General features: G+C 53.4%; 12 protein-coding genes across 12 annotated transcripts; 5 read left to right on the forward strand and 7 right to left on the reverse strand.

Moving 5' to 3' along the window:
- Window positions 1-744: 744 nt before the first annotated feature.
- BDZ99DRAFT_472211 (uncharacterized protein) lies at window positions 745-1,250 on the forward strand (the record flags this gene model as incomplete). Its single annotated transcript, XM_033721772.1, has 2 exons — window positions 745-747; window positions 789-1,250. The coding sequence occupies 2 exons, from the start codon at window positions 745-747 to the stop codon at window positions 1,248-1,250; spliced, it is 465 nt and encodes a 154-aa protein (XP_033581803.1).
- Window positions 1,251-1,830: 580 nt separating this feature from the next.
- BDZ99DRAFT_472212 (uncharacterized protein) lies at window positions 1,831-2,376 on the forward strand (the record flags this gene model as incomplete). The annotated part of the gene is made up of 1 exon (XM_033721773.1): window positions 1,831-2,376. One exon carries the CDS (start codon window positions 1,831-1,833, stop codon window positions 2,374-2,376), a length of 546 nt encoding a protein of 181 aa, XP_033581804.1.
- A 335-nt stretch (window positions 2,377-2,711) lies between these two features.
- Window positions 2,712-4,009, reverse strand: BDZ99DRAFT_434697 (homocysteine methyltransferase). The gene has a single exon (XM_033717455.1). It carries the CDS (start codon window positions 3,982-3,984, stop codon window positions 2,968-2,970), a length of 1,017 nt encoding a protein of 338 aa, XP_033581805.1. The 5' UTR covers window positions 3,985-4,009; the 3' UTR covers window positions 2,712-2,967.
- Window positions 4,010-4,293: 284 nt separating this feature from the next.
- BDZ99DRAFT_515612 (DUF221-domain-containing protein) lies at window positions 4,294-7,341 on the forward strand (the record flags this gene model as incomplete). Its single annotated transcript, XM_033724988.1, has 6 exons — window positions 4,294-4,377; window positions 4,612-4,763; window positions 4,813-5,111; window positions 5,165-6,064; window positions 6,113-6,511; window positions 6,566-7,341. The coding sequence occupies 6 exons, from the start codon at window positions 4,294-4,296 to the stop codon at window positions 7,339-7,341; spliced, it is 2,610 nt and encodes an 869-aa protein (XP_033581806.1).
- A 588-nt stretch (window positions 7,342-7,929) lies between these two features.
- On the reverse strand, window positions 7,930-8,347 carry BDZ99DRAFT_515613 (uncharacterized protein; the record flags this gene model as incomplete). Its single annotated transcript, XM_033724989.1, has 3 exons — window positions 7,930-7,980; window positions 8,041-8,132; window positions 8,203-8,347. The coding sequence occupies 3 exons, from the start codon at window positions 8,345-8,347 to the stop codon at window positions 7,930-7,932; spliced, it is 288 nt and encodes a 95-aa protein (XP_033581807.1).
- Window positions 8,348-9,308: 961 nt separating this feature from the next.
- On the reverse strand, window positions 9,309-11,392 carry BDZ99DRAFT_458814 (peptide N-myristoyl transferase). Its single transcript, XM_033719007.1, has 4 exons — window positions 10,704-11,392; window positions 10,536-10,627; window positions 9,706-10,486; window positions 9,309-9,614 (listed from the first exon to the last, which is right to left on the reverse strand). Exons 1-4 carry the CDS (start codon window positions 11,337-11,339, stop codon window positions 9,417-9,419), a joined length of 1,707 nt encoding a protein of 568 aa, XP_033581808.1. The 5' UTR covers window positions 11,340-11,392; the 3' UTR covers window positions 9,309-9,416.
- Window positions 11,393-11,766: 374 nt separating this feature from the next.
- Window positions 11,767-13,761, reverse strand: BDZ99DRAFT_506195 (uncharacterized protein). Its single transcript, XM_033724159.1, has 2 exons — window positions 13,217-13,761; window positions 11,767-13,152 (listed from the first exon to the last, which is right to left on the reverse strand). Exons 1-2 carry the CDS (start codon window positions 13,301-13,303, stop codon window positions 11,935-11,937), a joined length of 1,305 nt encoding a protein of 434 aa, XP_033581809.1. The 5' UTR covers window positions 13,304-13,761; the 3' UTR covers window positions 11,767-11,934.
- Window positions 13,762-14,121: 360 nt separating this feature from the next.
- BDZ99DRAFT_434709 (uncharacterized protein) lies at window positions 14,122-15,877 on the reverse strand (the record flags this gene model as incomplete). Its single annotated transcript, XM_033717456.1, has 3 exons — window positions 15,682-15,877; window positions 15,466-15,632; window positions 14,122-15,404 (listed from the first exon to the last, which is right to left on the reverse strand). Exons 1-3 carry the CDS (start codon window positions 15,717-15,719, stop codon window positions 14,122-14,124), a joined length of 1,488 nt encoding a protein of 495 aa, XP_033581810.1. The 5' UTR covers window positions 15,720-15,877.
- Window positions 15,878-16,004: 127 nt separating this feature from the next.
- BDZ99DRAFT_434713 (ribosomal protein S8) lies at window positions 16,005-17,202 on the forward strand (the record flags this gene model as incomplete). The annotated part of the gene is made up of 2 exons (XM_033717457.1): window positions 16,005-16,515; window positions 16,879-17,202. Exons 1-2 carry the CDS (start codon window positions 16,198-16,200, stop codon window positions 17,200-17,202), a joined length of 642 nt encoding a protein of 213 aa, XP_033581811.1. The 5' UTR covers window positions 16,005-16,197.
- An 838-nt stretch (window positions 17,203-18,040) lies between these two features.
- On the reverse strand, window positions 18,041-19,264 carry BDZ99DRAFT_408275 (uncharacterized protein; the record flags this gene model as incomplete). Its single annotated transcript, XM_033716505.1, has 2 exons — window positions 18,366-19,264; window positions 18,041-18,315 (listed from the first exon to the last, which is right to left on the reverse strand). Coding segments are annotated over exons 1-2 (1,158 nt in total), but the record flags the coding sequence as incomplete, so codon positions are not given.
- A 1,530-nt stretch (window positions 19,265-20,794) lies between these two features.
- Window positions 20,795-21,420, reverse strand: BDZ99DRAFT_185694 (uncharacterized protein). Its single transcript, XM_033713093.1, has one exon. It carries the CDS (start codon window positions 21,330-21,332, stop codon window positions 21,006-21,008), a length of 327 nt encoding a protein of 108 aa, XP_033581813.1. The 5' UTR covers window positions 21,333-21,420; the 3' UTR covers window positions 20,795-21,005.
- An 829-nt stretch (window positions 21,421-22,249) lies between these two features.
- Window positions 22,250-22,996, forward strand: BDZ99DRAFT_185717 (uncharacterized protein). Its single transcript, XM_033713094.1, has one exon. It carries the CDS (start codon window positions 22,332-22,334, stop codon window positions 22,899-22,901), a length of 570 nt encoding a protein of 189 aa, XP_033581814.1. The 5' UTR covers window positions 22,250-22,331; the 3' UTR covers window positions 22,902-22,996.
- Window positions 22,997-23,672: the final 676 nt, after the last annotated feature.

Consider the following 23,672-nt stretch of genomic DNA (forward strand, 5'->3'; position numbering starts at 1 on the left):
GCCAGCCGTCCCCGAGGCGATGTCCGCAGTCAACTCCTGGTGGGAGATCCACACCTCAAGCTTTCCAGGAGCTAATTGCGTGTAAACACGGCTTTATTAATCCTCTCTGCCAGTTGTCCGCGACGAAGGCGAGTATCACCGCAAACACCGATCGTTCAATTCGCGTCGTCCGTCTTTGGAGGAGTGTTGAGTAATCTCCGTATGTGCCTTCGTACTCCACGTCCATCCACAGCCCGGAGAACGATCTTTCAGCCCACTACAAGCAATCTCTTGTTTCGTCATTCTTGAAGACTCACTTCTGCGCGTCAGACTACTAGATGTTGTGCTAGAGAGACCTGATTGTTAGGAGTCTGACGTGACGCCGTCAACGATGTGACGCGTTCGGTCATGTTGTCCATTGACAACCCTAGCAGGGCATTTGTGCACCGACATCATGACTTCGACGCGAGTTTGAAGCCGCGAGTGACGAGTTAACTTGACGAGGCAGCCACCTTCATTCGCCCGGCGAAGATGTTCGCAGTGAATGTACGGCTGAGAAAACACTATGGAAGGCAAGCATATCTATGCATGATCCTTGACGTCCTGTTGTCACTTTCTTAGCTAAATCTTCCTCCAACCACTGGGAAAGTCCTTCCAGTTGCTGCAAAGCCGTCATGTTAGCCTAATGATAATCCTCTTATACTCTCTCCATGTTTTTCTCATGATCCAGTAGCAATCGATGAGCTGTCACACCTAGAACGCAAGATGGTGAAGTCGTGGCGAAGTGAAGTGAAAGCGTCCGCGGCTAGATCCGCACGGCTGCTACTCCATCAAAAAGTTCGCATCAGCGACTTTTCGCCGAGAAAGTACAAGATGTGCAGTGCAAGAACGATGTGCTCGACGAAATTCGAGACCTCGCGAGAAAGAAGAGAGAAGGCAAATGGGCACGCCTGATTCCAGCACAGGATATCATTGCCATTATCTATAATGGCGCAGCAGGATCTTGTCCCGGAAGGCGTCTCATCATCGACTTCTTCGCACATCGGAATATCAGTAAGTTCCTCGGCACGGAAGACTACAACACATATCCTGCGGAGTTCCTCTGGGACGTTATCGTTCGCCTGCATCAAGTGCGGCCATCAGCCTTGGAAGATCCAACCGAAAAGAACGATAAGTCAAGCTATCACGAGCCGGTCGATGACGAGAGCAAAAGTATCAACGAAGACAAGCAAGGCGACCAATCCAAGTCAGTCAACGGAGCTTCAAAATGAAAGTCTCTTTGGATGAGAACGAAGGTTTGCTCGGAGAGCAAGGCTGTGGGATTTGACCATGAGGAATGAACACATGGACGAGGGCAGAGCGGGACAGTCTATTGGGAGATATCATGCTGCAATAAATATAAAAAGCTCATTAAAACAGGCTTTTTCCGATGGTAGCCCAACTCTCAATGAGAACAGAATTCAATGCCCGATGTTTGCTACTCTTATATTATTCACTGGTGTACAAAGAGCAACGAAATCACAGATAGCTCCCAAGAATCTCGAAATCTGCGTTGCTAAATTCACGATCCTTTCCGCCCATCGTGAGTACTCTGTATACAAGGGACGCCGCGGATTCCCTTCCAAGAATGCTAATGGTACTTAGGGAGTGTAATGAAATCTACGGTAATGGAACGGTGGTGTACCATGGTAAACAATGTCGCCACAGCCATATTTTATTCTCTCTTCCCACACAAGACTTCCCTTCCCATCAGCATTGTTTCTTTCATAATGCTACCAAGATCAACCACTGCTTTTTCTCGTTTCATAACAGCCAGAGAGCTTCCGTTAATTCCCATCGCGAATCTCAAGCATGCGCCCCACCGACATCAAAGACTCCATCGTGCGCCACGTGAAATACTTCCGGTCCGTCAGCCTTCTCAGCCATCACTTCCCACCCCTAACCTATCATCGCTCACAGAGGCGAAGTCATCGAATTCCGCGTCGACGAGTACCCAGCCCAGCAATCCTTCTCAGTCCACGAGCGCATCCTCCGCAAGAGCTCCTCAAAATTCATCCGAGCCGCCCTCAACGGACGCTGGAGGGAAAATCAGACGAGCGCCTCATCACCTTCCCAACCGACGACCCCGACGTCTTCGCCCTCTACGTCGGCTACCTATATATAGGCAAAATCGCGCCGGAATTGACTCACCTAGAGCCACGCCCTGGCGACAATAACGCCGAGGGAAACGTCGCGGATACTGAGGACGACAGCGACGTGGAGGCAACCAAGCCCAAGATCTGGGGCGGCGCCATAGTCGAGCTCCTCTGCGATCTCTACATCCTCGGCGACAAGCTGATGGATGTTGCCTTCCGAAACACGGTATTGGACGCGCTCGTTGAGTTCTACAATGCCTAAAAAGCGCCGATACTGCCGTACGGTGCTGTCGGGACGATATACGAAGCGACGACTAGCTCCAACGCTGCTAGACGGCTGTTTGTCGATGTGATGACGGACATGGCTTCAAGTGAGACGGTTCGGAAGATGAAACGAGAGAGTTTCCGGAGGAGTTCGTGTGGAATGTTATGGTTAGCTTCGTGAATATCTGTGGCAAGAAGCCTGGATGTGTGGCGAATTCGCTAGACTTGCAGAAGCATCAGGAGGATGAGGGGCGCAATGGGAAAAAGTAGTGGTCTCTGCTCAAGAAAATCCGCGTGCTTGGTTGGAGAAGCTTGGGAGAGTGATGAATTGATGGAGGCGGATTTTTTTTAGTTTCAATTCGATGTAGTCTGCCTTTCATGAACTGCTTGTTTAGCTCCAGTGCGGGAGAGTGGAACGCCTTGCAATTCCGCTATAAAGGTTACAAGTAGTGTAAGTACAAAGACATTGAATTTGTAACGCAGCACTGTGCTCGTCAATGGCAAGACACACGGAAACAAAAAACGTTGGGGCCCTTAAGGATAAGTATACCAGGAAAAGGGAGAGGATATCATTATAAAGGAAATTATATCATTTTGCTGGGTTATGCTCGACAATCGCTGGTAACTTATAAGTCCTTTGTGGCATTCCTGATATTCCGGTGTTCAGAGCCGCTGCTATGTTCTCAATATCGGTTGGACTTGTTCTACAGCATCCCCCGACGAGACGTGCGCCCTGTCTCCGTCCTTCGATGACCAGGTCTGCTACCAAAGCAGTCTCTGAGAGCTTGCTGTCCCATGTTTTGGTAACCGCATCAAACCGCTCTCCCGAGTTCGGGTAGGCAACCAGGGGCTTCGATGTGTGCTCTTTCCAAACTCCTAAAGCTGGGGCCAGTAGAGTCGTTGGTATGCAATTCATGCCCACTGCTACCACCTGGGGTGAAGAGTTCAGGGTTTTGAGGACGTCCTCCACTGGTGTACCATCCGATATGTGGCCCGGGTCTCGCAGAGAGAACGACATCCAAGCTGCGGCCTCAGGGAACTCTTCGGAGAGTAGCTCGAGCAGAGCAGACGCTTCTGAGAGCTTTGGGAGAGTCTCGCATGCCAACAAGTCGACGCCTGCGTCCACCAAAGCCTGTATGCGAACTCGGTGAAAATCCTTCATGGCCTTCGTGCTAACATCATAATCTCCAGTGTATTCTGACCCGTTCGCAAGGTAGGCTCCATATGGACCTACGCTCCCGGCTACTAGTAGCGTTCGAGCGTATTGAGGAGGGACGTTGAAGAGTGCGTCTTCTCTAGCCTGCTTCGCGAGGTCGACGCTCTTCTTTATTAGGGCAATGGACGTGTCTTCGTCGAGTCCGAGGTGTTCGTTGAAGCCCTGGGGAGTAGCCTGGTAGCTACAAGTGATAGCGATGTCAGCTCCGGCACGGTAGTAGTAGAAATGTATGTCGCGTATCAGAGACGGATGCGTCACGAGAGCTCCAGCACTCCATACTGGGGAGGATATATCTAGTCCGCGAGCCTCGAGTTCTGTCGCAAGAGCGCCGTCGAGTATTATAGTCGTCTTTTCTGCCAGAAGAGCGGCTACTGGGTCGCGGAAGGGCATTGTGGAATTGTTGTAGCATTCTGAATCACGCGTGTCAAAAACCACGGCAGGTGGCACAGACCAATAAATAGCTTCAGACGTCATTGCTCTTTCGGTGAACTTAGAGCTTGCTCTCCAGCTGCGCCTTGCTATTCCATCAACTCTTGAACAAAACACACTGCTGAAAATCCTCTTCAGGCCCCATTCCTACACCATTAGACCGCACACGAGCTTCTGCCATGACGTCTGTGTTGTTTCAGATTATCCAGCTCTAAGCGTCCTGCAAGGCTGCCGTCGCCTCCTCCCTACATATCATCAACACGTCTACATATGGCTTCACAAGCATTCTTCGGCCCAGATGGCATCGGTTCAAGAATTATGGAAGACTTTGAACCATATACTAAGGACAAAAAGGTATATTTATTAGCTTTTTTTGAGCATCTTCCTCCATGCTTTCCATCAATTTCCATACATTCGTTTTTACGGATATATTCCTATGAAAGAGCCTGCCGAACGCCTAGTCGGAACTTCTTTGCTATTACTGTATCTAGACTTCCCTCTCGGGTGCCGTTAATGTCGTTTCTTCATGCGCCTAAGTCCCTGCTTGGGCACATTATATTGCAGAGTCAAAGATTAATTGAGATCTAGCTTCCGGGCTCGACGTCGTTGACTGCGATTCTTTCAACACTCGTCCCAACGGTCGCGACTGCTGTCTTGTTCTTAGCTATCTTCGTCCTTATCCGGGACAGATACCGCAGAATATACATGCCCAGGACCTACATCGGCGTTGTTCCAGAGAAGTGAGTGTACTAGAGACTTTGAAGCTATGCTCATCACTGACTCTCCGAGGGACCGAACACCGTCTGCAAGTCGATCACGGTTCGATTGGATGCACACTTTCCGAGTTGTTGACGACAAGTTCCTGCTTCAACATCAGTCAATCGATGCATATCTATACCTGAGATTCCTTCGGACCATCATCTTCATATGCTTTGTAGGAGCTTGTCTTACCTGGCCGATACTGATGCCGGTGAATTACACGGGAGACGGGAAGGCGAAGCAATTGGACAGGATTGCTATAGGAAATATTGCCAAAGCCAAAAACGGCCATCTATATGCGCATGCTGTGATAGCATGGGTCTTCTTCGGTAAGGGTGATGCTGTACAAACGTAAGGAGAAACTCGCTCATTTACGTTCCAGGCTTCATCATGTTTTTAGTAGCGCGGGAACGCATATGGCTTGTCGGCCTACGCCAAGCGTGGCACCTGGCTAAACCGAACGCTACTCGGCTATCGTCCCGGACTGTTCTGTTTCTTTCTGCTCCGAAGTCTGCTCTCGACGAGAACAATCTGCACAAAAACTTTAGCAACAACGCTACTAGACTCTGGCCCGTATCTAAAGCTGAAGCTTTAGAAGCTCTAGTGTCAAGCCGCAATTCAAAAGTCGAGGAGTTGGAGAGTGCTGAGCTCGAACTATCGAAGAACGCGAACAAAAAAAGGCTGCGAGCCAATAGAAGCCAGGGAAACGGAGAAGCGCCAGACTATGCTGGCCTTCCAGACGTGGTCAAAACGTCATTAAGACCAACCAAATACCTAACTAAACCTGCGGGGAAGAAAGTTGATAAGATCGAGTGGTTAAGAAAGCAAGTGAAGGAGAAGGCATCCGAAGTTGAAGAGGCTCGCAAGTCTCATACCGCACCGGACAGCCACATCAACTCGGCGGTATTTGTCGAGTTTACAACACAGTCTGCCGCCCAGAAAGCATATCAACAGCTTCCGTCCTCCAAAATACTCGCCATGAACCCAAGATACATTGGCGTATTACCAAAGGAAGTGATCTGGGACAACTTGACTATCCACCCAGCCAGTCGCATCTCGCAGGGCTATATTGCAAATGCTCTCGTGGCGGCCACTATCATCTTCTGGACCATTCCAATCACAGTCATAGGAGCGATCTCTAATATTGAGTATCTCACAGACAAAGTCAAATTCCTGGGATTCATCAATAACCTACCAGCTCCAATCCTTGGCCTCCTCACCGGTTTACTGCCTCCCTTTTTAACGAGTCTCTTCGTTTCCTATGTTCCCAATATTTTCCGATGTAAGTGAACTATACAAAGACAATAACTGCACGCTAAGCCATGATCAGGGATTGCTAAGTCAAGTGGTCAACCTACGAACACGCAGGCTGAGTTGAAGGTTCAAAATTGGTACTACGCCTTCCAATTCATACAGGTCTTTCTAGTCACATCTCTGTCATCCGCGGCCGCTGCCGTTGCTACGCAAATTGCCCAGAATCCAGCCGGGGTACCGGAAATGCTCGCCAGGCAAATACCCAAAGCTTCAAATTTCTACTTGACGTACATCATACTTCAAGGAACGGCCTCCGCAGCGAAGAATGTTTTGAATTACTCGGACCTTTTCTCGTACCTCTTTTTCGACTATTTCATGGACAAGACACCCCGTCAGAAGTACAGTCGGTACACCAGCTTGAAAGGCATCGGATGGGGCAACGTATATCCTAAGTTCACAAACATTGCGATCATTGGTAAGTAAATTCAGACATCAATTTCTTCTCGCTGCTTTGTCTAATCTCTTCTAGCTATCGCCTACGCCTGCATTGCTCCTCTAGTCCTCGGATTTGCGGCCATTGGTGTCTTCTTCTACTATCTCAGCTACCGGCACAACCTGCTCTTCGTGATCCAGACCAAAATTGATACGAGAGGCGAATGCTATACTCGTGCCCTCCAACAACTTCTCACCGGAGTCTACGTAGCAGAACTCTGCCTCATCGGTCTATTCGGCATCCACAAAGCCACCGGACCACTCGTGATGACCGCTATTCTCCTCGGTGTCACCATCATCTACAATATCACCATGAATTACCAACTCAGCCCACTCGAGAAGTACCTCCCGGCTGATCTCGAAGCCGCAGACGAGGACGCCGAAGAAACTCCGCTGCTATCGGCTGCCGAAGAAGGAAACGTCCCGTCTCGTGTCCAGCGTGTCGGCCAGGAGATGAGAGTCCCGAAGCAAGTTGTGGATCCTATCGCGCGGTTCTTTGAGCCTCACATCTTCGCCTCGCACAAGGCGATGAAGACCTGGCTTTTGGATGATGGCGGCACAGGTGATGAGGTACAGGAGTATTCGGAGGACGATGTCAAGAACGCCTATACTAATCCGGCGTTCACATCTAAAACACCTAAAGTGTGGTTGGCAAAGGACGAGATGGGGGTGAGCAAGATCGAGGTTGAGGAGAACGAAGCCGCGGGCATCAGTGCAACGGATCAGGGTGCTTGGCTAGAGGGCAAGAAGGTCAGGTGGGACGAGGACGACTTTCCGAACGTGCCTCTTTATAAGGTGCCCGTCAAGTACTGATAGGTATGGGTGGACATCACTGAATATAACTCTCACGAGTGTGAAGGAAGACTGAGTTTTTGACTGAATTGAAGGCGTGGGTATAGCGCGACAGCTCTCTTGTATGCCTCCTCTCGCTTTCTCTACCTATTACGGTAATTGAACGAGAAAAAGTCTTTATCCTACATCACCTAACCGTTGCCTCTTTTTGATACGCAATCGGTCTGACCTGCACGCCCTGTCGGTCGAACCACTTCTTCCTCGTCTTCGGCGTGCTTATACCTCCAAAAATGTAAGCCTTTCCACATCGATCACTTCGTGTCATCCGCTTCTCCACCCTCGTCTTGGTCAAGCTTGTTCCGTCAGAAACTCAGGCGACCTCACAGCGACGTGTTCGTCTCTTCTCCTCATATGATTCTGTGTTTGGTATCCTGCCCTCAAGTATTCTTCTTTCCAACCTATACTCCTTGTTTTCCGCTTCCTTAGTCCAATGCCACTAGTCAAAGTTCAGTTTCTCTCGCCGAACGGAGCCATCCACCCACATGCCCTGACACTAGAAGCGATGTAGGTAACGAGGGCAACCTGGACCGTAGCGATGTAGAATGATGCTTATGTCTTGTGGGGTTCCGAACTATCAAAGAGGTGCATTCCAAAAGTGCTCTGTGGTAATCGCGAGTTGATTTAGCGGTGCCTCGTGGCGCGTGGTGGAACAAGACCTACTGCGACGAAGCTAAGGGGCAGATGAATGATCGTCGTGACGGTAAAGACGAATAGGTATTGGTTGATTGCTGTGCCTTTCTGGGCCTCGAGGACTGAGGTGGCATCGAAAAACTGCCATGGCAGTGTAAGTCATTAGGAAAGGAAGGCATTGATTGGGCTTACTCCATCGTAGAGACTTTTTCGCCTCCTCTGTCTCTTTTGTGACTATATCATGAAGCAGCTTCTCGTTCTTCTGCTGGCAGGAAACCAGTGTCTTCCAATTTGTAAAGATTATGGCCTCGTCGATATCGAGGTCGGTTTCGGGCATGACATCATACTAAATTTCCGCGGCGCGCGATCGCGTTCCCAGACCGACCCCCTTCTACTACTACTCGAGATCGCTGACATTTTCCACAATCCAGTCTTTCATGCTGCGCAGCACCTGCAGACTCTTAAAGTCCTGCTTACAGCCATCCAGCGAGGTATCAAACACGCGTTGGCCTTTTTCCTTAAAAAAAAAAAGATCCCCCCCATCATCGCGACTCGAACTCCAGCTAGCCGACGAGGACTCAAAAAAAAAAAAAAACATCACGGGGCAAAAAGTTCGTCGGGCCGAGCCCTGCACTACATCTTTGTCGTGTGGAAGGTCGTGTTACACCAGAGGCTGGATTCCAACCCAGCCATCGGGGCGACTTACGTGGTGCCCACGGACGGGCACCGATGGCGCTATGGGGGAAGTCTCGGAATTTTTGGAAATATATACCTAGGTAGATTGAGTGGAGTCATGTTTACCTCCTAAATCACGTTCCCCTACTATCTTAATCATGTTCAACCTGCCAAGTCACCTTCACCTGCTAAATGGCCGATTACCTGTTAAATCACGTCCACCCACCCCACCACATTCACCGGTTCAATGGACGCCACCTTTGCCGACACAAAACCCAAACAAGCACCTGCATACATTGACTTTCTCAACCCTCCCAACCCCCTCCCAGAAATTTTTGGTCTAGGACGTACACCACCCTTCAAGCACGACGTACAACCACAATTAGAAAATCGAGTTACCTCCCAATGCTGACATCAGCGGCCTTCCAAGTCTTCTCGTCTTTAAACCAGTAGGTCACGTGCATCTCGGATTCCGGCGCGCAGGGCTACCTAGCGGGGGATGCGTGTAGTGCAATAGGTAGTGCACCTAGCAACAACCTTCACGACAAACTCAAACGACATGGGCTTAACTAAATACTGCATAATTGATGCAGCATATTCATTCCACACCAACCCGTGTGCTACCAGTATCAACAATGCAGCCTCCCTCACAGAACCCGTGAGAATGCAACCATTTTAACCCATGCCTTCCTCGACTCCCCTAACGGAAACCTTACCATGGCCCTTTTGCTTTATAGCATGACAACGCCCACTCCACGCATATTCTTCTCGCTGGGTAGGTTCCGCATGTCTAGCCCGCCGGGCACGGGCGCAGTCCGGTAGTTGAAGAGGTAGTAGTTGAGCTGGCCGTCGCCGGCGCCGAACTTTTGTTCTTCGAGGAAGAGGGGGTTATCCAGGAGGGTTAGGGCGTTGAAGACGTCGAATTTCTCCTGGGGAGGGGGTCAGTACAGATCACGAAGGCTCTAAAGACAAGACTAATGTGACAAGAGAAAGGGGACGGGGGGAAGGGTTTATACTCACGTTTTTCGCCAGGATCAACGCATCCTTGATTAGCGCGTTCAACTTCGGCCTCAGCAGCGTTTTATCCTTCTCAAACGCCGTCTCGGTCGCATAGTAGTACAGATACGCCGCCCGCACAACCTTGTGCTTCTTGTGGTTGATGACCGTGCTCTCGAGCGAGTAGAAGGAGACGTAGTCCGTGATCTTCTTCGTTTTAGGGTCCTCCACAACGTACGACCACACGACTTGCTCTGCCACAGTCTTGGACGGCAGAAGCCAGTGTTCTACCTCTTCCCGTGTGAAGATCTGCGCCAGCTGCATTGTTTCTAGGTAGCGTTTCAGCAGGTCGAGAACGCTGTCAATGTCTTTCTTCTCCATTGCACGGAGGCCTGGTAGGGTGGTCTTTTCGGGGAGTTTGTATTTGATGACCTGCCGCTGCTTTGTGCTGCCGGGGGGCAGATGCGAAAACTTGCACTCGTATAGCTTCTCCCAGTCCAGTGCTCGGTGGAAGTACCGGCACGTTGAGATTGGCGTGGGGATGAGCACGCCGGCGGTGTAGATGGCCTGGAAGATGTCCTCCACGTAGCAGCGGCGGGTGATCTCCTTGATGAGAACCGGAGCGAGACGTTTCGATCGGAGCTTCTTGTGGACGACTAGGAAGTTGACTTCTGAGCAGTGGAGGAGCTTTTGTCGGACGCGGAGTTCGACGGGGATCGCAGAGATGAATGCTACGAGCTTGCCTGATGCTGATGCTCGGACACCAACGTGCCACTCCTTTTTCCAACCTGGAGACTTGAGAGCCCTGTCCTCGTCGTCAGTCCTATCATACTCATGCATGATATACAACCTACCAATCCAAGAACGACCTCGAGTAATTGAACCTAAACTGCGCATCATCGTCCTCCACATAATGTCCCGTCAGCAACTCATACGTCTCATCCAACTACGCCAACACATTAGCCCAATTCCCAAAACCCCAAACCGCCCCAACCACCCCCCCCCCCGCAATCCAAACATACCTGCTTCTCATCCTCCAAATCCATCGTCACCCACTCAAACCCGGGATACATCTGACTCGGCTCCTTGGGCACCCTCTCCACATCGATCTCCTTGATCGGCCCATCCCCCTGCTCCCCGCCCGCCTCCTCAAACTTGGTCACCGGCTGCGTGTTCCAAAACGCATGGCTCGCCATGTCCTTCCTGTTCTTCCCCCCCGGCGCCGTCCCCGTCAGCACGTCGCTCACCGTCAGCTTCCGCAGCAGCTCCTGCACGCTGCTCGCCGTGCCCGCCGCCTGCGCGTCCATCTCCTGCGCCAGCGCCGGGTTCGTCTCGAGCAGCGCCGCCAGCTGCTCTTTGGACAGCCGGTCGCCGATTTCCCCCGCGTCCTTGTTGTCGCCGGCCGAGGATTTGCCCCTCAGCGCCGCCTTGAGCTTGCGCTTCTTGCTGCTGCTTTTTTTGGCGCTTTTCGAGGCGGCGGCGGCGACGTCCCCCCCGTCGAGGGTGTTGGGCGTGGGCTCCTCGTCGTCGCCGCTGCTAGCGCCCGAGTGGGCGTCTTCGATGGTTGCGGAGGGGGGGTTGGTGGATTCGGCGATGGCGGCCGCCGCGGCGGCGCCTGAGGCGGAGGACTCGCTCGGTTTGGATTCTTGGGCGGGCATTGTGGTGGATTGGGGGTTGTCGAGGATGGGTGTTTGGAGCGGGTTGTGGCGGGGGCTTCGAGGTTGGTGGTGCCTGGGGAGATGCCAGGTGGTGAAGCTGATGGTGGGATGGTGGGGCTGACTGGGGTTCAATTCGAAGTGACATCAGGGTCCAAATTCGAGGAATGTTGGAATTGAGAATTGAAAGCCTATAGAATAGATGTGCTATGTATTAGGACTTATCGATTACAATTACCGTGTTGTTTTGTGCCTTCTGAGCCAAAAGGACTCTGGGCGTCCCCAAATTCATTTCACGGAGTGGAATACTGTAGCACAGCAATATAGGTCGACTCTAGCATAGAATCACGCTAGATTAAGGTAGACAGTATCTATCTACATCCCTTCTGTCTCTCTCCACCGATTATTTACGCCAACCTTACGTTGACCACCCCCTATAATACACAGCTCAAAGCCTCGTCTCATGCCCCGTAATCTCATCAGAAGAAAGTCCAATCTCTTCAAGTCGTGGCCACGTATACACAAAAATTCCTCACTCGCTGAAAATCAAAAAAGATTAGCTCCATCACATAGTCCTCTTCATATCTTGCTTTTCTTCTCATCCACTTCTCGGCTCCTGCCCGTGCAACGATGCAACACTCCTCCCCGCTTCAGGCGTCGGCGGCTCCTGCGTAACATGAATCGACGGCAGACGCTCGAGATTTGGCAGCTGCGGCGCACGCGTATTCACAGGGCTCGTGTAGGGCGGTGCTTCCTCCCACGCTCCGTCATCATAGTTCGGGGGACTGACATGCGGGATATCGGTGTCAATGCCGGGTGTGGGTGGTCCCTGGCTAATAGACCTCGACCGCGACTCTTGCAACGAGATGACTTCGAAGTCGTCTCCCGCACTCGTACCGGTGGTCGTTCGCTGCGCAGAGGGGAAATCATACTCATCTGACGCCCGTGTCGAGGCTGTCATAATCGACGACGCCGACGGGCCACGGTAGTGCGTATTCAGTGTAGAAGCTGTTTGACTCCCGCCCCCAATAGACGCCGAAGAGTCGAGGAGCGGACGAACATCGCTCTCCGTTGAGTTGGCGCGCAGCCGCGTGCCATCGTGCCGCTGGACACCGAGCTCGGCATATTGCACGCTGGAGACGCGGCGCTCGCGGGCTGCGGCTGCGGCCTGGTGTTCAGCGATGAGGGTCTGGGAGGCATTCTGTGACGCGGCGCTCTCGGCGCGCTGGCGGAGCTCCGCAACGGCATGGTGGTCGCCCCTTGCGCGGGCCTCGCGTCTGAGTCGTCTGCGTTCCTCACGCTCGCGCTGTTCGGCTCGGCGCGCGAGGCGAATCTGGTAGAGAGAGGCCATCTCGTCTTCTCGTCTCTGCTCTTCCTCGTCGTTGGTTTCGGGGAATTCGAGGACGGTGTCGACGCCGCCGCGCTCGCCTTCTCGCGCTAGGATGCGTTCGTTCTCGCGAGCTGCGGTGGAGTATGAAGGAAGCGTCATGACGCTGCGGACTGAGGTATTCCGGTCGACGGTAGCAGCGGCGGCGGCCGTAGTGTCGTCGTTCGTGGACGCTGTCATCTCCCGGTCACGGCTTGCAGCCCGTCCACTTTCAGGCTCTTGAAGCCGGTCCGAGTACTCATGGCTTCTCTTCCACGGCGTCCAATTCCACTTCCATTTCTGTTTCTTCTCTGCTTTCGGTGCAGCTATAGGCCCCGCACCCTCTCTTGCTCTTCTCGCTTTGAATTTGTTACGATTCGCGCGGATCCGGGACCATACGACGAAGCCGACAATGAGGAGAATAAGAACGACGACCACAACGACAGAGATCTGAGCACGGTTAGTATTGGCCCTCTGTTGCTATCTCAGAGGCTCTGAAAAAGCGGTAGCTTACGACGACGGTCTTGGCACTGTTCCCGCTGGTCTTGACAGCCCGCTTGGCACTCGACGAGTCTTCGTTGCGAACTACGGGTATCCGCATCGTTTCCGCGGACCTTGAAGCACGATCATGCAAAGGAGGTCTTTGTATCGGTCTCTCTCGATCGGTCAGACAGGGAAGATCCGGGAGCTGTGGCAATCCAGCCTAGGCGGGTTGGAAGCTCGGTACTCCGAAGGCGAATTGGTTGGTTCGAGAGTTCGAGAAGTGTGATAGGAGGACAAAGGGTTTTCGAGATGCCAATGCTGTCAGTGTCTTGTGTAGGAACAGGTGCTGGTTGCTGGGCCCTCAGAAGTGGAGTTGTTGAACCATGGAAGTAGCCGGGGTGCTCGGGGCTGACGGTGGCTCAGCACGCTGGCATAGAGACGACGGGAACCTTGGAAACCTTGGAAGTGGCTGCAAGAGGCGGCTGTGTCGAGGCCGCTAGAGGTGGGCTGATGCGCACGCGTAGAGTTAAGTATCCTCTTGCGAGCGATTCATCGCTGATGTGAGAGTATAGGCAAGTTGGACAGCGAGTGCACCGTGGAGAGGATTCCAGATCGCAGTAAGCTCCAGGCTCGTGAGAGCCCTCGGTCAGCTTTGAGCGTCCCTCTTCTGCCCAGGGCTATTTTGGGCGGGTGAAGCGAACCGGCGACAATGGGTAGCTCTGCGCCCGCTGATTGGCTCCCGCCGCCACCTTTATAAGCGCTGCCTCTTTCAGGGTTTGCAGGTGGAGAATTACGCGCACCCTGGTGGGTATCGCGGCACATGTGATTGCAAACTATATAGCAAGAAACATACTTCATATACTTCGTAAATGCGCCCTTTCCACTTCTTCGCCCAATACACACGTTCGGTTTCATGCTTCCAAGCATCAGCCACAATCAAATCCTCTTGTCCAGCTTCTTCAGGAACCGGCCCACGCCCTTTTCGATTTTCTCGGTGCGGCGCTCGAAGTTACCTGGCTGTACGCCCGGACCGGGCCCTATCACAGCAGGCTGTTTCCCGTGATTGGCCTCGCTTTCCGTGGGTCTGTAGAGCTGCGTGTGCATGGAGTTGTGGATGCCGTACTGGTCTGCTGTTTGACCGTAGGCATACTGCGGATGCGCTCCCTGGGGAGGGAAGCCCGGTGACTGTGCAGCCGGATAGCCTGGAGCTGGAACGTAGCCCGGTGTCATCTGGCCAGGCGTTGGCGGGTGGCCCGGGGACTGAACAGGAGCGTATCCAGGCGATGCTGGATAGTTGGCGTATTGCTGGGACACGGACGCAGGCATAGTCGCTTGACGATGTATGCCGGGCTGCGGTGGCGCTTCTTGGGGAGGCGGCGCGAATGAATGAGCGTAGCCTTGGCCCTGCGGAGGACCGGCGCTCGAGCTCTGTGGGGGTGGTGGTGGAAACGACCCAGACGTGTTTGATCGTTGAATACCGGGAGCGGGCGGTCCTGGGAAAGTTTGAGTGGGCTGTCGTGAAGGCGGCCCAGGCATATACGGTTGGTTGGTAGCTTGAGGCGCAAACGAGTTCTGGTGGTAAGGCGGAGCGCCGAATTGGCCCTGATGGTCACTAATTGCCGCTGCAGTCAAACCAGTCCCAGCTTCTGCGTCAGGTGGAGGAGGAGTCTTCTCGCGGTGGGCTATAGGTTCCGGTGCTGCAGGAGCGGCGGGATTGTATGCCATGGGCGCGAAGCTTGCGGGAGCCTCATGCTGCGGCCCACTGGCTACGGTACTAGCCGGAGTGGGTACAGTCGGTGGCCCATTGAACGACTGCGTTGTGCTGATACTAGCACTCCGAGCCGGGTAGTTTCTTGAGATTGCGGCTTGTTCTAGCTTCTCCACTACCGGGCTCATAGTAGTATCTCTATGCTCCTGGGGAGCTGTCGAAACAGCAGTCGGCGCTTCAAGGATCTGTAACTGATGAGGCTGAAGAACCCTCTTCAAAGAATCAAGGAACATGGTCGCATCGTCAGCGGTCCAGAAGTAGAACTCCACAGTATGCAGTCTATACATGTATTTGCCGTCGTTCCGAGGATCTGGAGCCGGGAGGTGCCACTGAGACAGGTCTTGCTGTGGGCTCGAGGACGCACTTTTCCCTTGGCCCCGGAAGGCATCGACTGTGATGGTGAAGAGAGTAGGATGCTTATATGATTGCTCGACTCGCACCGAGTCAGTGACTGCCAGATTCGAAGTCATGTCAGCCGAGTTCTCTTAATGCATGCCAATAGAGCAACTCACAGCCAGAGAAGGCAGTTTGCTCAGGTGTCCCAGCATGATTTGCTACCTCCAGCCTCCCTCGCTGGTGGATAGGGTTATGGTAGAGGTATACATAGGAGGACTTGTCAAAGGCATGGTGGGGAGGCTTTGCGGAAGGCGGGCTGAAGAAGTAGTGAACGTCCGCGAAGCTGCATCCTATTAGCACAAGAACTTGCTAGCTTCACTTTTAATACATACAGCGTCAACAAAGACACTTCCCCCGGCTGTTGAGGCATGCTGTGCTCGTTAAGGTAAGATGTGAAGGCTGAAGATATCGACCACGCGAAGCAGAGCACAAATCACGAAACAAGCGCACAACAGGAGACAGAGAAACAAACTCGCAGGAAGAAATGCAGACGTTAGCCGCGAGGTATTAACAGCGCCGATATCAACATATATAACATCTAGTGGAATTGCATCGTTCTATTTCAAGACCGTCGCGTCGGAAGCGCCCAAGAGGCCCAGCGGCCAATCGCGGGAGTTCAGCGGGCTCGAAAGATTTCTACGCATCCACGACCCTCACGACACCACCGCACCCCCATCCCAATTGGCCACTCTGCGCGCCTTACCCATCCTCGCCGCCATCACTGCTGCATCTCCGACCTCATCGTCACCCACAGCGCGCCCCAGCACCTTCGCGCGGGGAGGTCGCCAGGCCCGGAAGGGCTCCCTACGCACTCCCGCCTTCACTCATCCTATAATCTACCACCCACAATGTCGCTCGTCAACCTCGCCGCCGTGTGCTCGCACCTCCAGAACGCCTCCAAAGCCCGCCTGGGCCTGACCTCGATTCCCGTCTCGAAGCTGCACGTCGCGCTGATGCTGGGCCTACAGAAGCAAGGCTTCATCTCCAGCGTAACGCTCGGCGGCCCCGCACCGCCTAAACCAGTGCTGCTGCAGAAGCCCCCGAAATACCGCGGCACCCCCGAAGAGCGAGAGGCAAAAAACCTGGCGGAGCAGCTGCGGGAGGCACGCAAGCTGGAGCGGCGGCAGAAGAAGGGGTATCTGCTGAATGCGAGGCAGCTCGAGAAGGTTATTGGAAGCAATGAGGTTGCTAGACGGGTGAAGGAGAAGAGGGCTGCGCTCAGAGCCGCGGGGGTAGAAACGCCGGTTGAGACAAAAGTTGAGCAGGAAGAGGATGGCGAGAAAGTCATGGGTATCGCCGAGATCGTAGAACGGCTGAATGCTTTGGGCTTCGACGAGACGGGAACCAAGCCAGATATCTGGCCCGAGTCGCTCCGCGATGCGTATCCGGCACCGCAGGCTGCGGTCCGCTCCGCGTTGTTGGAGGCGTGGGTAGCTAAGAATCCCGAGATGGCGAAGGCAGCCGCGCCTGCGATTCTACAGGCGGCAGAACAAGCGAAAATTGAAGCACAAGAGGAAGCAACTCCAGAGGTAGCCTGGGGTAGGGCCCCAGAGTGGTCGTATAAAGAAATCGTCCCCGCGAACCCTGGACAGCGGCGGCTGTGGGTTGGACTGAAGTACTGGAAGAACGAGCCCGTGTTGAACAAGATGAACCTAGTCAGCAAGCCGACGAGGCGGATATGGGTGAACTCGGACGATTTAGCGAAGATCACGAGAGGGCGCGAGTCGGCGTTCGTGAAGGGGTTGACGAGGACGGGGGAGTGCATGTTTGTGACGACGGATAAGGGGATTATGGAGGCGAGGGAGTGTGTGGAGAGGAAGCTTGGGGGTATGGTGTTGTGTAGGGTGATATAACAAGGATAAAGGTTTGGAGACTAGATCGCTTGTATCATATTGCATTTCTGGGTGTTCATACACAGGGAAGGCATATGTTAGATGTAGTGTAAGAATATCAAAAGGCTTGAAAGCGAGCCCACTCTATACATAGCCCAAAGTCTTTCTGAGAAATGTTTCGTTGAAAGATACCAGAAGTCTATGGTACACCCTAAATATCCGATATGAAAGCCGTTTTGGTACATCATGCAACCCATTCCGTCCTTTCCAATGACCAGTCCGATACTGAACCCAAAAGAAAAACGCCGTTAGTCCAGGATTACCCCCTAGATCCCATACCATGCTCGAATAAAATATTTCATAATACAAATCTTCCCTATCATCTCGTTCCCGGGTATCATCTGCTTCTCACGAAATGTAAAAATGTTCCTCAAATCAGAAAGGATCCCCAAGCCTACATCATTCCTCCCTCGGTGGAAAAGTATGTGTCCCTCCTCCCAGGTGTTCGCAGTGGCGAGCGAGCGGGAACATGAGGCGGGTAGAGGCCCTGATCAATACTGACGTCCCTGGGCATCGGATCTGGAGTCCGACTCCCCAATTTTGCCTCCCCGAACTCGAAGCCCTTGTACTCGTCCAAGCGACTGTAGTCCGATGCCCTTGCAATATTGATGCGATCGTAGTCCGGCGACCTCCCAACGTCGATGCGGTCAGGCTGCCGCGCCTTCACAGAGTCCACGCGCTCGCGCTGCTTCTCCGGCGCACGCTGGTTCTCTCTTTGCGTTGTTATGGCATCCAGCTCTCTCCGGATGGTGTCCTGAGCCTCGAGCTCTTGGACCACGTTGGGACGGGACTCATCCCAGTCCCGCTGCCAGCACCAACTAGCTAGTTGTGAGGCCTCGACCATGCCGTGTGCACTAGTTGTTTCCCACGGTGGAGTGCGCTTGAGGTCAGCGCAGAGAAAGTATTGCACGCCCTCCGAGTACTTAAGGCCCTGCGTGTCGACGGAGAGTTTAGAGAGGACTTGGAGGACGCCGTAGAGGAGGACCCATCTGCCGAGACGAGATTCGCGAGGCGAGACGCCTTTGAGGTCTGCCGCGAGCTCAAATTGCTCGAAATAATCGATAAGAGCGTTGCCTAGGCTTTAAGTTAGTTCTGGTTAGAGAATAGGGTGAAGGATGACTGACCTGCAAAGGAGACCCCAAGCCTCTGGATGTTGGTGGCATCGCTGAAGACAATAGACAGTTGAAGATGGGTCTTCGCGTCCTTGGTGGGGTCGTTTTTTGATTTCTTCAGCGAACTAAAGAAGTTTTTCTTTGCTTGAGCTTTCGGTGCGTTGACGAAGCGTGGGAGAAGTGGATAAGGATGCGGGATATGTAAATATCCGTGTCTGTTGTCGAAGCCGACCAGCATATCAGTCAGAGGCAAGTCGGCAGAATCAGCCTGGAATTCTTCCTCTGGGTCTTGATTGCTCATTTGCCATTTCTTTCCAGGTCTTTCTTCTTGTGAGTCCCAGACGACTTCGCGGTTTACGAGGTAGTCGTATAAAGCACCAAAGTCGTTTTGTAGACTTTGTATGGCTTTCCGTTTTAGCCATCCTTTGTTGGGGCTTGGCGGCCACGCTCCATACGCCTCTACGAAGAAATTGAGGAGGAACTGTCGAAACGCTATGAAGCTCTTGAAAATTGGGTTGTTCGCAGAATTCTTTGGGTCCTCCCACATGTCGGAAAAATCGAACGTAGATAACCTCTCCTCAGCTTCTAGGGTCCTTAATTTTAATGCATTAGCAGACATGCCTAGGTTCCGCCTGGTGACGGGCGATAGTCGCCTGAATTCAGGCATTGCTTCAACATCGGGGCCCATCATGCCAACAAGGTGAACAAACGATTCAATGTACCCAGCGTCCCATCTGATTGTGTCTTGCTCCGCCCATGCTAATAGACTGAGTGCACGTCGACGACTGTTTCTCAAGTCGTCAAGTTTCCGGCTAGACAGGTATTGGGTAATCATCTGGACACTCCGCATTCGAGCGCTCGTCTGGGAATGCTCATTGTGATCAAGGTCGTACATGACCTCAATCTCCGGCTGCAGTGTCGAAAGCATCTCGAATAAATCTCTGCCCACAATTGGCTGGTTCTGCAAAATGGCCAAAAAATTGCGCACTGCTACATGATGCAACCGTTGATCTTGAACAGACCGCATATGGTCTGGTGCTGTGAACCAAATCTCATGCGTCGGCCGAGTTGGTTCGCGATCATAGAACGATCCAGTCTCTTGGGAGCTCCCGGCTGTAGAAGCCGGGGGCGTTGGGCCATTGGCGCCATTCTGCACGTTACGGCGGCCTCTAGAATCCGCGGAATAGTATCCTCCATTCCTTGATGAGGATCGAGTAGGTGGCGCCTGCATGTAGTGATCTTGGAAGCCCTGGGAAGACAGGTGTCCTGGGTCTATCCCATCCGGAAGATACCTTGAATTTGTATTCAGACTCGAGTAGCGAGCTCCATAAGTCGATGATTCGGGACTCATGGGAGGTGTCATTTCATCCTCAAAAGAGTCAATTGCACCGAAACTTAGTTGATTCGTAAGCCAAGAAGACCCTGAAGACTCGAGCGCGTCGTAACGAACGCGAAGCTGGGGCTGTGGGTTATCGTCGTTGGCTTGCTCCTCTTTGAAATATATCAACACGCTTCCATTTTGCATTTCTTCGTCCTGTAAATCATGAGCTGCTGAGATTTACAATGCACCCTTCAGAGTAACTTACATATTGGAAGCCGCGATAGGGGCGGACGCCATGATCATTTCCATGCCAGATGGTGAAGTTTGCCCAGCTTCTGTCCGTTGCACCAGCGAGGAATGAGGATGAATCCGCTCTAGAGGATGAGTTGGCTCTTCCCAAGAAGGGCGGCGCAGAGCCGCCCTTTTTGATCGGAACGCCACCTCCTCGTCCTCTTGGAGCCTTGGTCTCTTTCCCTTTAGCCGTATACTTGGCCTTTTCTTTCGCGGAGGAGGTAGTAGAGATAGAGTTGGAAGACGAGGTGGTGGAACGGTGGAAGGGCCTGAAGTCGCCGGAGGTAGACGAAGTGGTGGTGCCGGTCCGGGAGGGTCTCATGGGTAGGTTCGTCGAAGGCAAAGAAGAGGCACTCGTGATCTGCGACACGGCGCGCGAAGTATGGCTGGTCTGTGGTTGCGGAGAGTCGTAGCCGCCCCAGCTGCTAAAGGCGGTTCCGGGACGAGGAAACGAGTCGGCATATTGTTTCGCGGCGGTTTTCTTCTCTTTCTTCTCTATGTCTTTGGCAACAGCCTTGCGGCTTCGGGCGCCCCGTGCGGACATGGTCAATCAGGCACAGAAATTTGGAGAGTTGGCGACAGACAGAAAGAGACGACGAGAGGATGGACAGGGAGATCTCAGCTGACGCACGGAAGCTTGCGCGGCTGTGACACGTTCCTGAGTCTATATGCACTTCATTCGGTGGTGAGGCCCCGGGCTGATTTGATTGGAAGTCGGGGAGTACACGGGCGGAGGGCTGAATGCACACAGATAATAAAGTTGTTTGGCACTGTCCGCTCCGGCCAGGTTGCTAGACAGCGAAGATACGCAACCTTCACCATGACATATTTTAAAGGACAGCGGGGAGGGGGGCAGAGAGGGCAGGCCGAACATCAGTGAGGTGGTAAGCTGTTAAATGAAATATTCTGGAGTATCCTTGTATGCATTAGAGCTTTTTGGAACAGCGCTTGGGCCCGAAGACGCGGTAACGGTTGACCATCTCGCACCCGCCGTCTTCTGATAAGGCCCCTCTGCCGGTGCCGCGACACTGCTTTCGGTGTCAACGCCGCCTGCTTACCGCGAAAAGGACATCAAAATCGTGACCATCGCGGATGGCACCTAGCCCGCAGGTTCCGCCGGGCGCCACAGGGGCATGGTGAGTTGTCTTCAAAGTGGAAGTGTTTCGGGGACGGAGAAGGCACACAAGACTCACGCATCGTTTGCCAAGAGTCAGCGCCCCCAAGCACTCGCCGCGGCCAAGGGGGGGTCGCGAACGCCTCGACCGCTGCGATAGCATGGGCCCTGGCCGCCGGGGGGACTCGGTTTGGGCCCGAGGTAAGGCGTAAGCAGCCTTGTTAACCCTCCGTCTTGCTCCCTTGGCCTGCATGGAATGCAATGCGCTCTCTGTACAGGCCCGGACGAGTACGAGGGGATACACTAACCGCCATCCTCGATGCTGGGTAGCTGCAGCACTGCAGAAGTACGCACTGGGAGAGTGTCTTAGCAGGCACGGCACGTCGAAACAAGCAGGCGGCCGCCAGAAGGAGCAAAGCAGCCAGCGCTACTAACCGATCCGCACCGGGGTATCGAGCATCGAGCAGTGCACTGCTGGCGCGGGATGCCGGCGGAACGAATGGCGTGAATGCAGGCGGCAGGTCGCCCGGGCCACAAGGGGGAAAGGAGTGCATGTCCAACGGTCGGCGGATTTAAGGATCCCATCAGATAGGCGACGGGGGGGAGTACATAATGAAAGTATTAACACTCGGCTAAAAAAAACGACTATCCTGCAAATCTTTGAGTAGCATGAATGATGAGGACGATCATGAGCATATAAGAGGGGGGGGAAGGCAAATGAGAGACCTCCTCGCCCCAATGCGGCAGGGCACGTCCCCGCGTCCAATTCTGCATTGGCGAGGCAGCCCAGCATGGACGAATTGACCCTGGCGACGCTGTGTGGGGTGTTGTGTTGCTTTTGCGTCGCAGGGCCGGTGTGGCGTCGTGGAGGTTGGGAGCCGGGTGGCTGGAGACCGGTCACGTGCCCGGCTCATGTGGCGGGGGCTCCCAGCCCTCTCCTGCCCCGCAAACTTGCTCCGTGGGCCTGGGAGCACCTTAAACCAAGTTCCCATCCCGACAACCTTGCCAACGTCGCCTTGGACACTCAATCTCGTCGAGCTCCCAGCCTCCTCCAGCGCCTCCTACCTGCGCAATTTCCTGCAGTATAAGGCGCTACCTGCCACTCCTCCCGCCCGCTCATCGCGCAGCTCTCTCTTCCTCGCCGATCGACCCCGCTGCCATCGTCACCCAACCGTGGTCAACGTCGATCAGACCCACCATCGCATCTCCATCCAGACCCTGAGACCCCAGCGTACCACTCGCTACCGCCAATATGTCTATCGCAGGCTTCTCGTTCTGGTTCTGGCGCATCATGGAGATCATCACCCTGATCCCGACGCTGGGCATGCTGTCCTACTTCGTGCATGCCTACACGGAGTCGAACTCACTCACACCCGCCTCCATCCTGGTGCTGTTCATAGTGTCAGTGCTGGGGGCAGCATGGACCGTCGGGACGCTGTTCCTGTACGCCCGCGCGAGGCACTCGGCCAGCTTCGTCGCATTCGTCGACCTGCTCTTCATCGGCGCCTTCATTGCCGGCGTGTATGAGCTGCGCGGCATCGGCAAAGCCAACTGCACCCATTTCACGGCTGGCGGCTTCTACTTCGATCTGGGCCCGTTGGGGTACATTGGACGCAACTCCGGGAACAAGTGGGCAGTCAATACAAACAAGAACTGCGCCATGCTGAAGGCGTCGTGGGCGTTTGGAATCATGAATTGCATCTTCTTTGCATTCACCTTCGTAAGTTCGAACCCAATGCTTTGTAAATCGACCATCTTACTAACAAGCCGTAGTTCTTCGCTCTCCTCGTCCACCGTCATCACCGCGACGACCGTGTCGTAGTCAAGCGCGAAAGCAGCCACACTTCTCGTCGCACCCAGCGCGGTCCCTCTTCCCGCAGCCCGCGACGATCGCACCACAGCAGCAGGAGGAGCCACTACGTCGTCTAAGCTTCAGCCGACGCTAGCAATTTCGTAAGGCTTTGGGATCTAGCGCAGGAACTGGAGGGTAGGGATCTGAGAAGGGATGGGAGATGCAGCACTGCAAATACTTGCACATAAATCTGTCTATACTGCGGCATCACAACTACCGTTGGGTTACCGACGGCTATGAACACTGTTACGAGGTTACGAACGACTCTTTCTTTACTCTTTTAAAGCGATTTACCCTATACCCCACTACTACAAATTCGATAACTATTCAAATCACACATATTGCAACATCAGACCAATTATGAAACAATCCACCTAAACTGAAGTTTATACCTAACAACTATCTAGATCGTGGTCACTCGGTAAGGGATCAGGTTAACATTAAGAATTCGCTATTGAGTCTCCCTCCACTAAACCCCGCGATCAAGGTAACTTCCATAGCATCAAGAAGCATATAGAGGAGCCAGGCCCTGCGATTCTCACTGTTCTGGCGTAATATTGCATCGCATCCCAAACTGGACCATCGAATTATATCCGCTCGATTCCCACTCTCTTTCGGCATGCCAAGTCTCTGACACGCTAAACCAGGCCATAGACTCGAGGTAAATCACAGTGCGTTGAGATGTATGAACGGGAGCCAGTCCGTGCGATCTCCAGTCGATTTCGGCATGTTATTGACGAG

Source organism: Mytilinidion resinicola, assembly GCF_010093595.1.
Source record: "Mytilinidion resinicola strain CBS 304.34 unplaced genomic scaffold BDZ99scaffold_3, whole genome shotgun sequence".
Lineage (NCBI taxonomy): Eukaryota > Fungi > Ascomycota > Dothideomycetes > Mytilinidiales > Mytilinidiaceae > Mytilinidion > Mytilinidion resinicola.

What these genes read in the sequence shown, in the direction of transcription:
- BDZ99DRAFT_434697 (XM_033717455.1), bottom strand. Translation starts at nt 3,984, where the DNA reads ATGCCCTTCCGCGACCCAGTAGCCGCTCTTCTGGCAGAAAAGACGACT.
- BDZ99DRAFT_458814 (XM_033719007.1), bottom strand. Translation starts at nt 11,339, where the DNA reads ATGCCCGCCCAAGAATCCAAACCGAGCGAGTCCTCCGCCTCAGGCGCC. An exon ending in ATTTGGAGGATGAGAAGCAG is followed by an intron (nt 10,628 to 10,703) that starts GTATGTTTGGAT and finishes GTGTTGGCGTAG; the next exon opens with TTGGATGAGACGTATGAGTT. An exon ending in TCGAGGTCGTTCTTGGATTG is followed by an intron (nt 10,487 to 10,535) that starts GTAGGTTGTATA and finishes CGACGAGGACAG; the next exon opens with GGCTCTCAAGTCTCCAGGTT.
- BDZ99DRAFT_185694 (XM_033713093.1), bottom strand. Translation starts at nt 21,332, where the DNA reads ATGCAGGCCAAGGGAGCAAGACGGAGGGTTAACAAGGCTGCTTACGCC.
- BDZ99DRAFT_185717 (XM_033713094.1), top strand. Translation starts at nt 22,332, where the DNA reads ATGTCTATCGCAGGCTTCTCGTTCTGGTTCTGGCGCATCATGGAGATC.
- BDZ99DRAFT_506195 (XM_033724159.1), bottom strand. Translation starts at nt 13,303, where the DNA reads ATGCGGATACCCGTAGTTCGCAACGAAGACTCGTCGAGTGCCAAGCGG. An exon ending in ACAGTGCCAAGACCGTCGTC is followed by an intron (nt 13,153 to 13,216) that starts GTAAGCTACCGC and finishes AACCGTGCTCAG; the next exon opens with ATCTCTGTCGTTGTGGTCGT.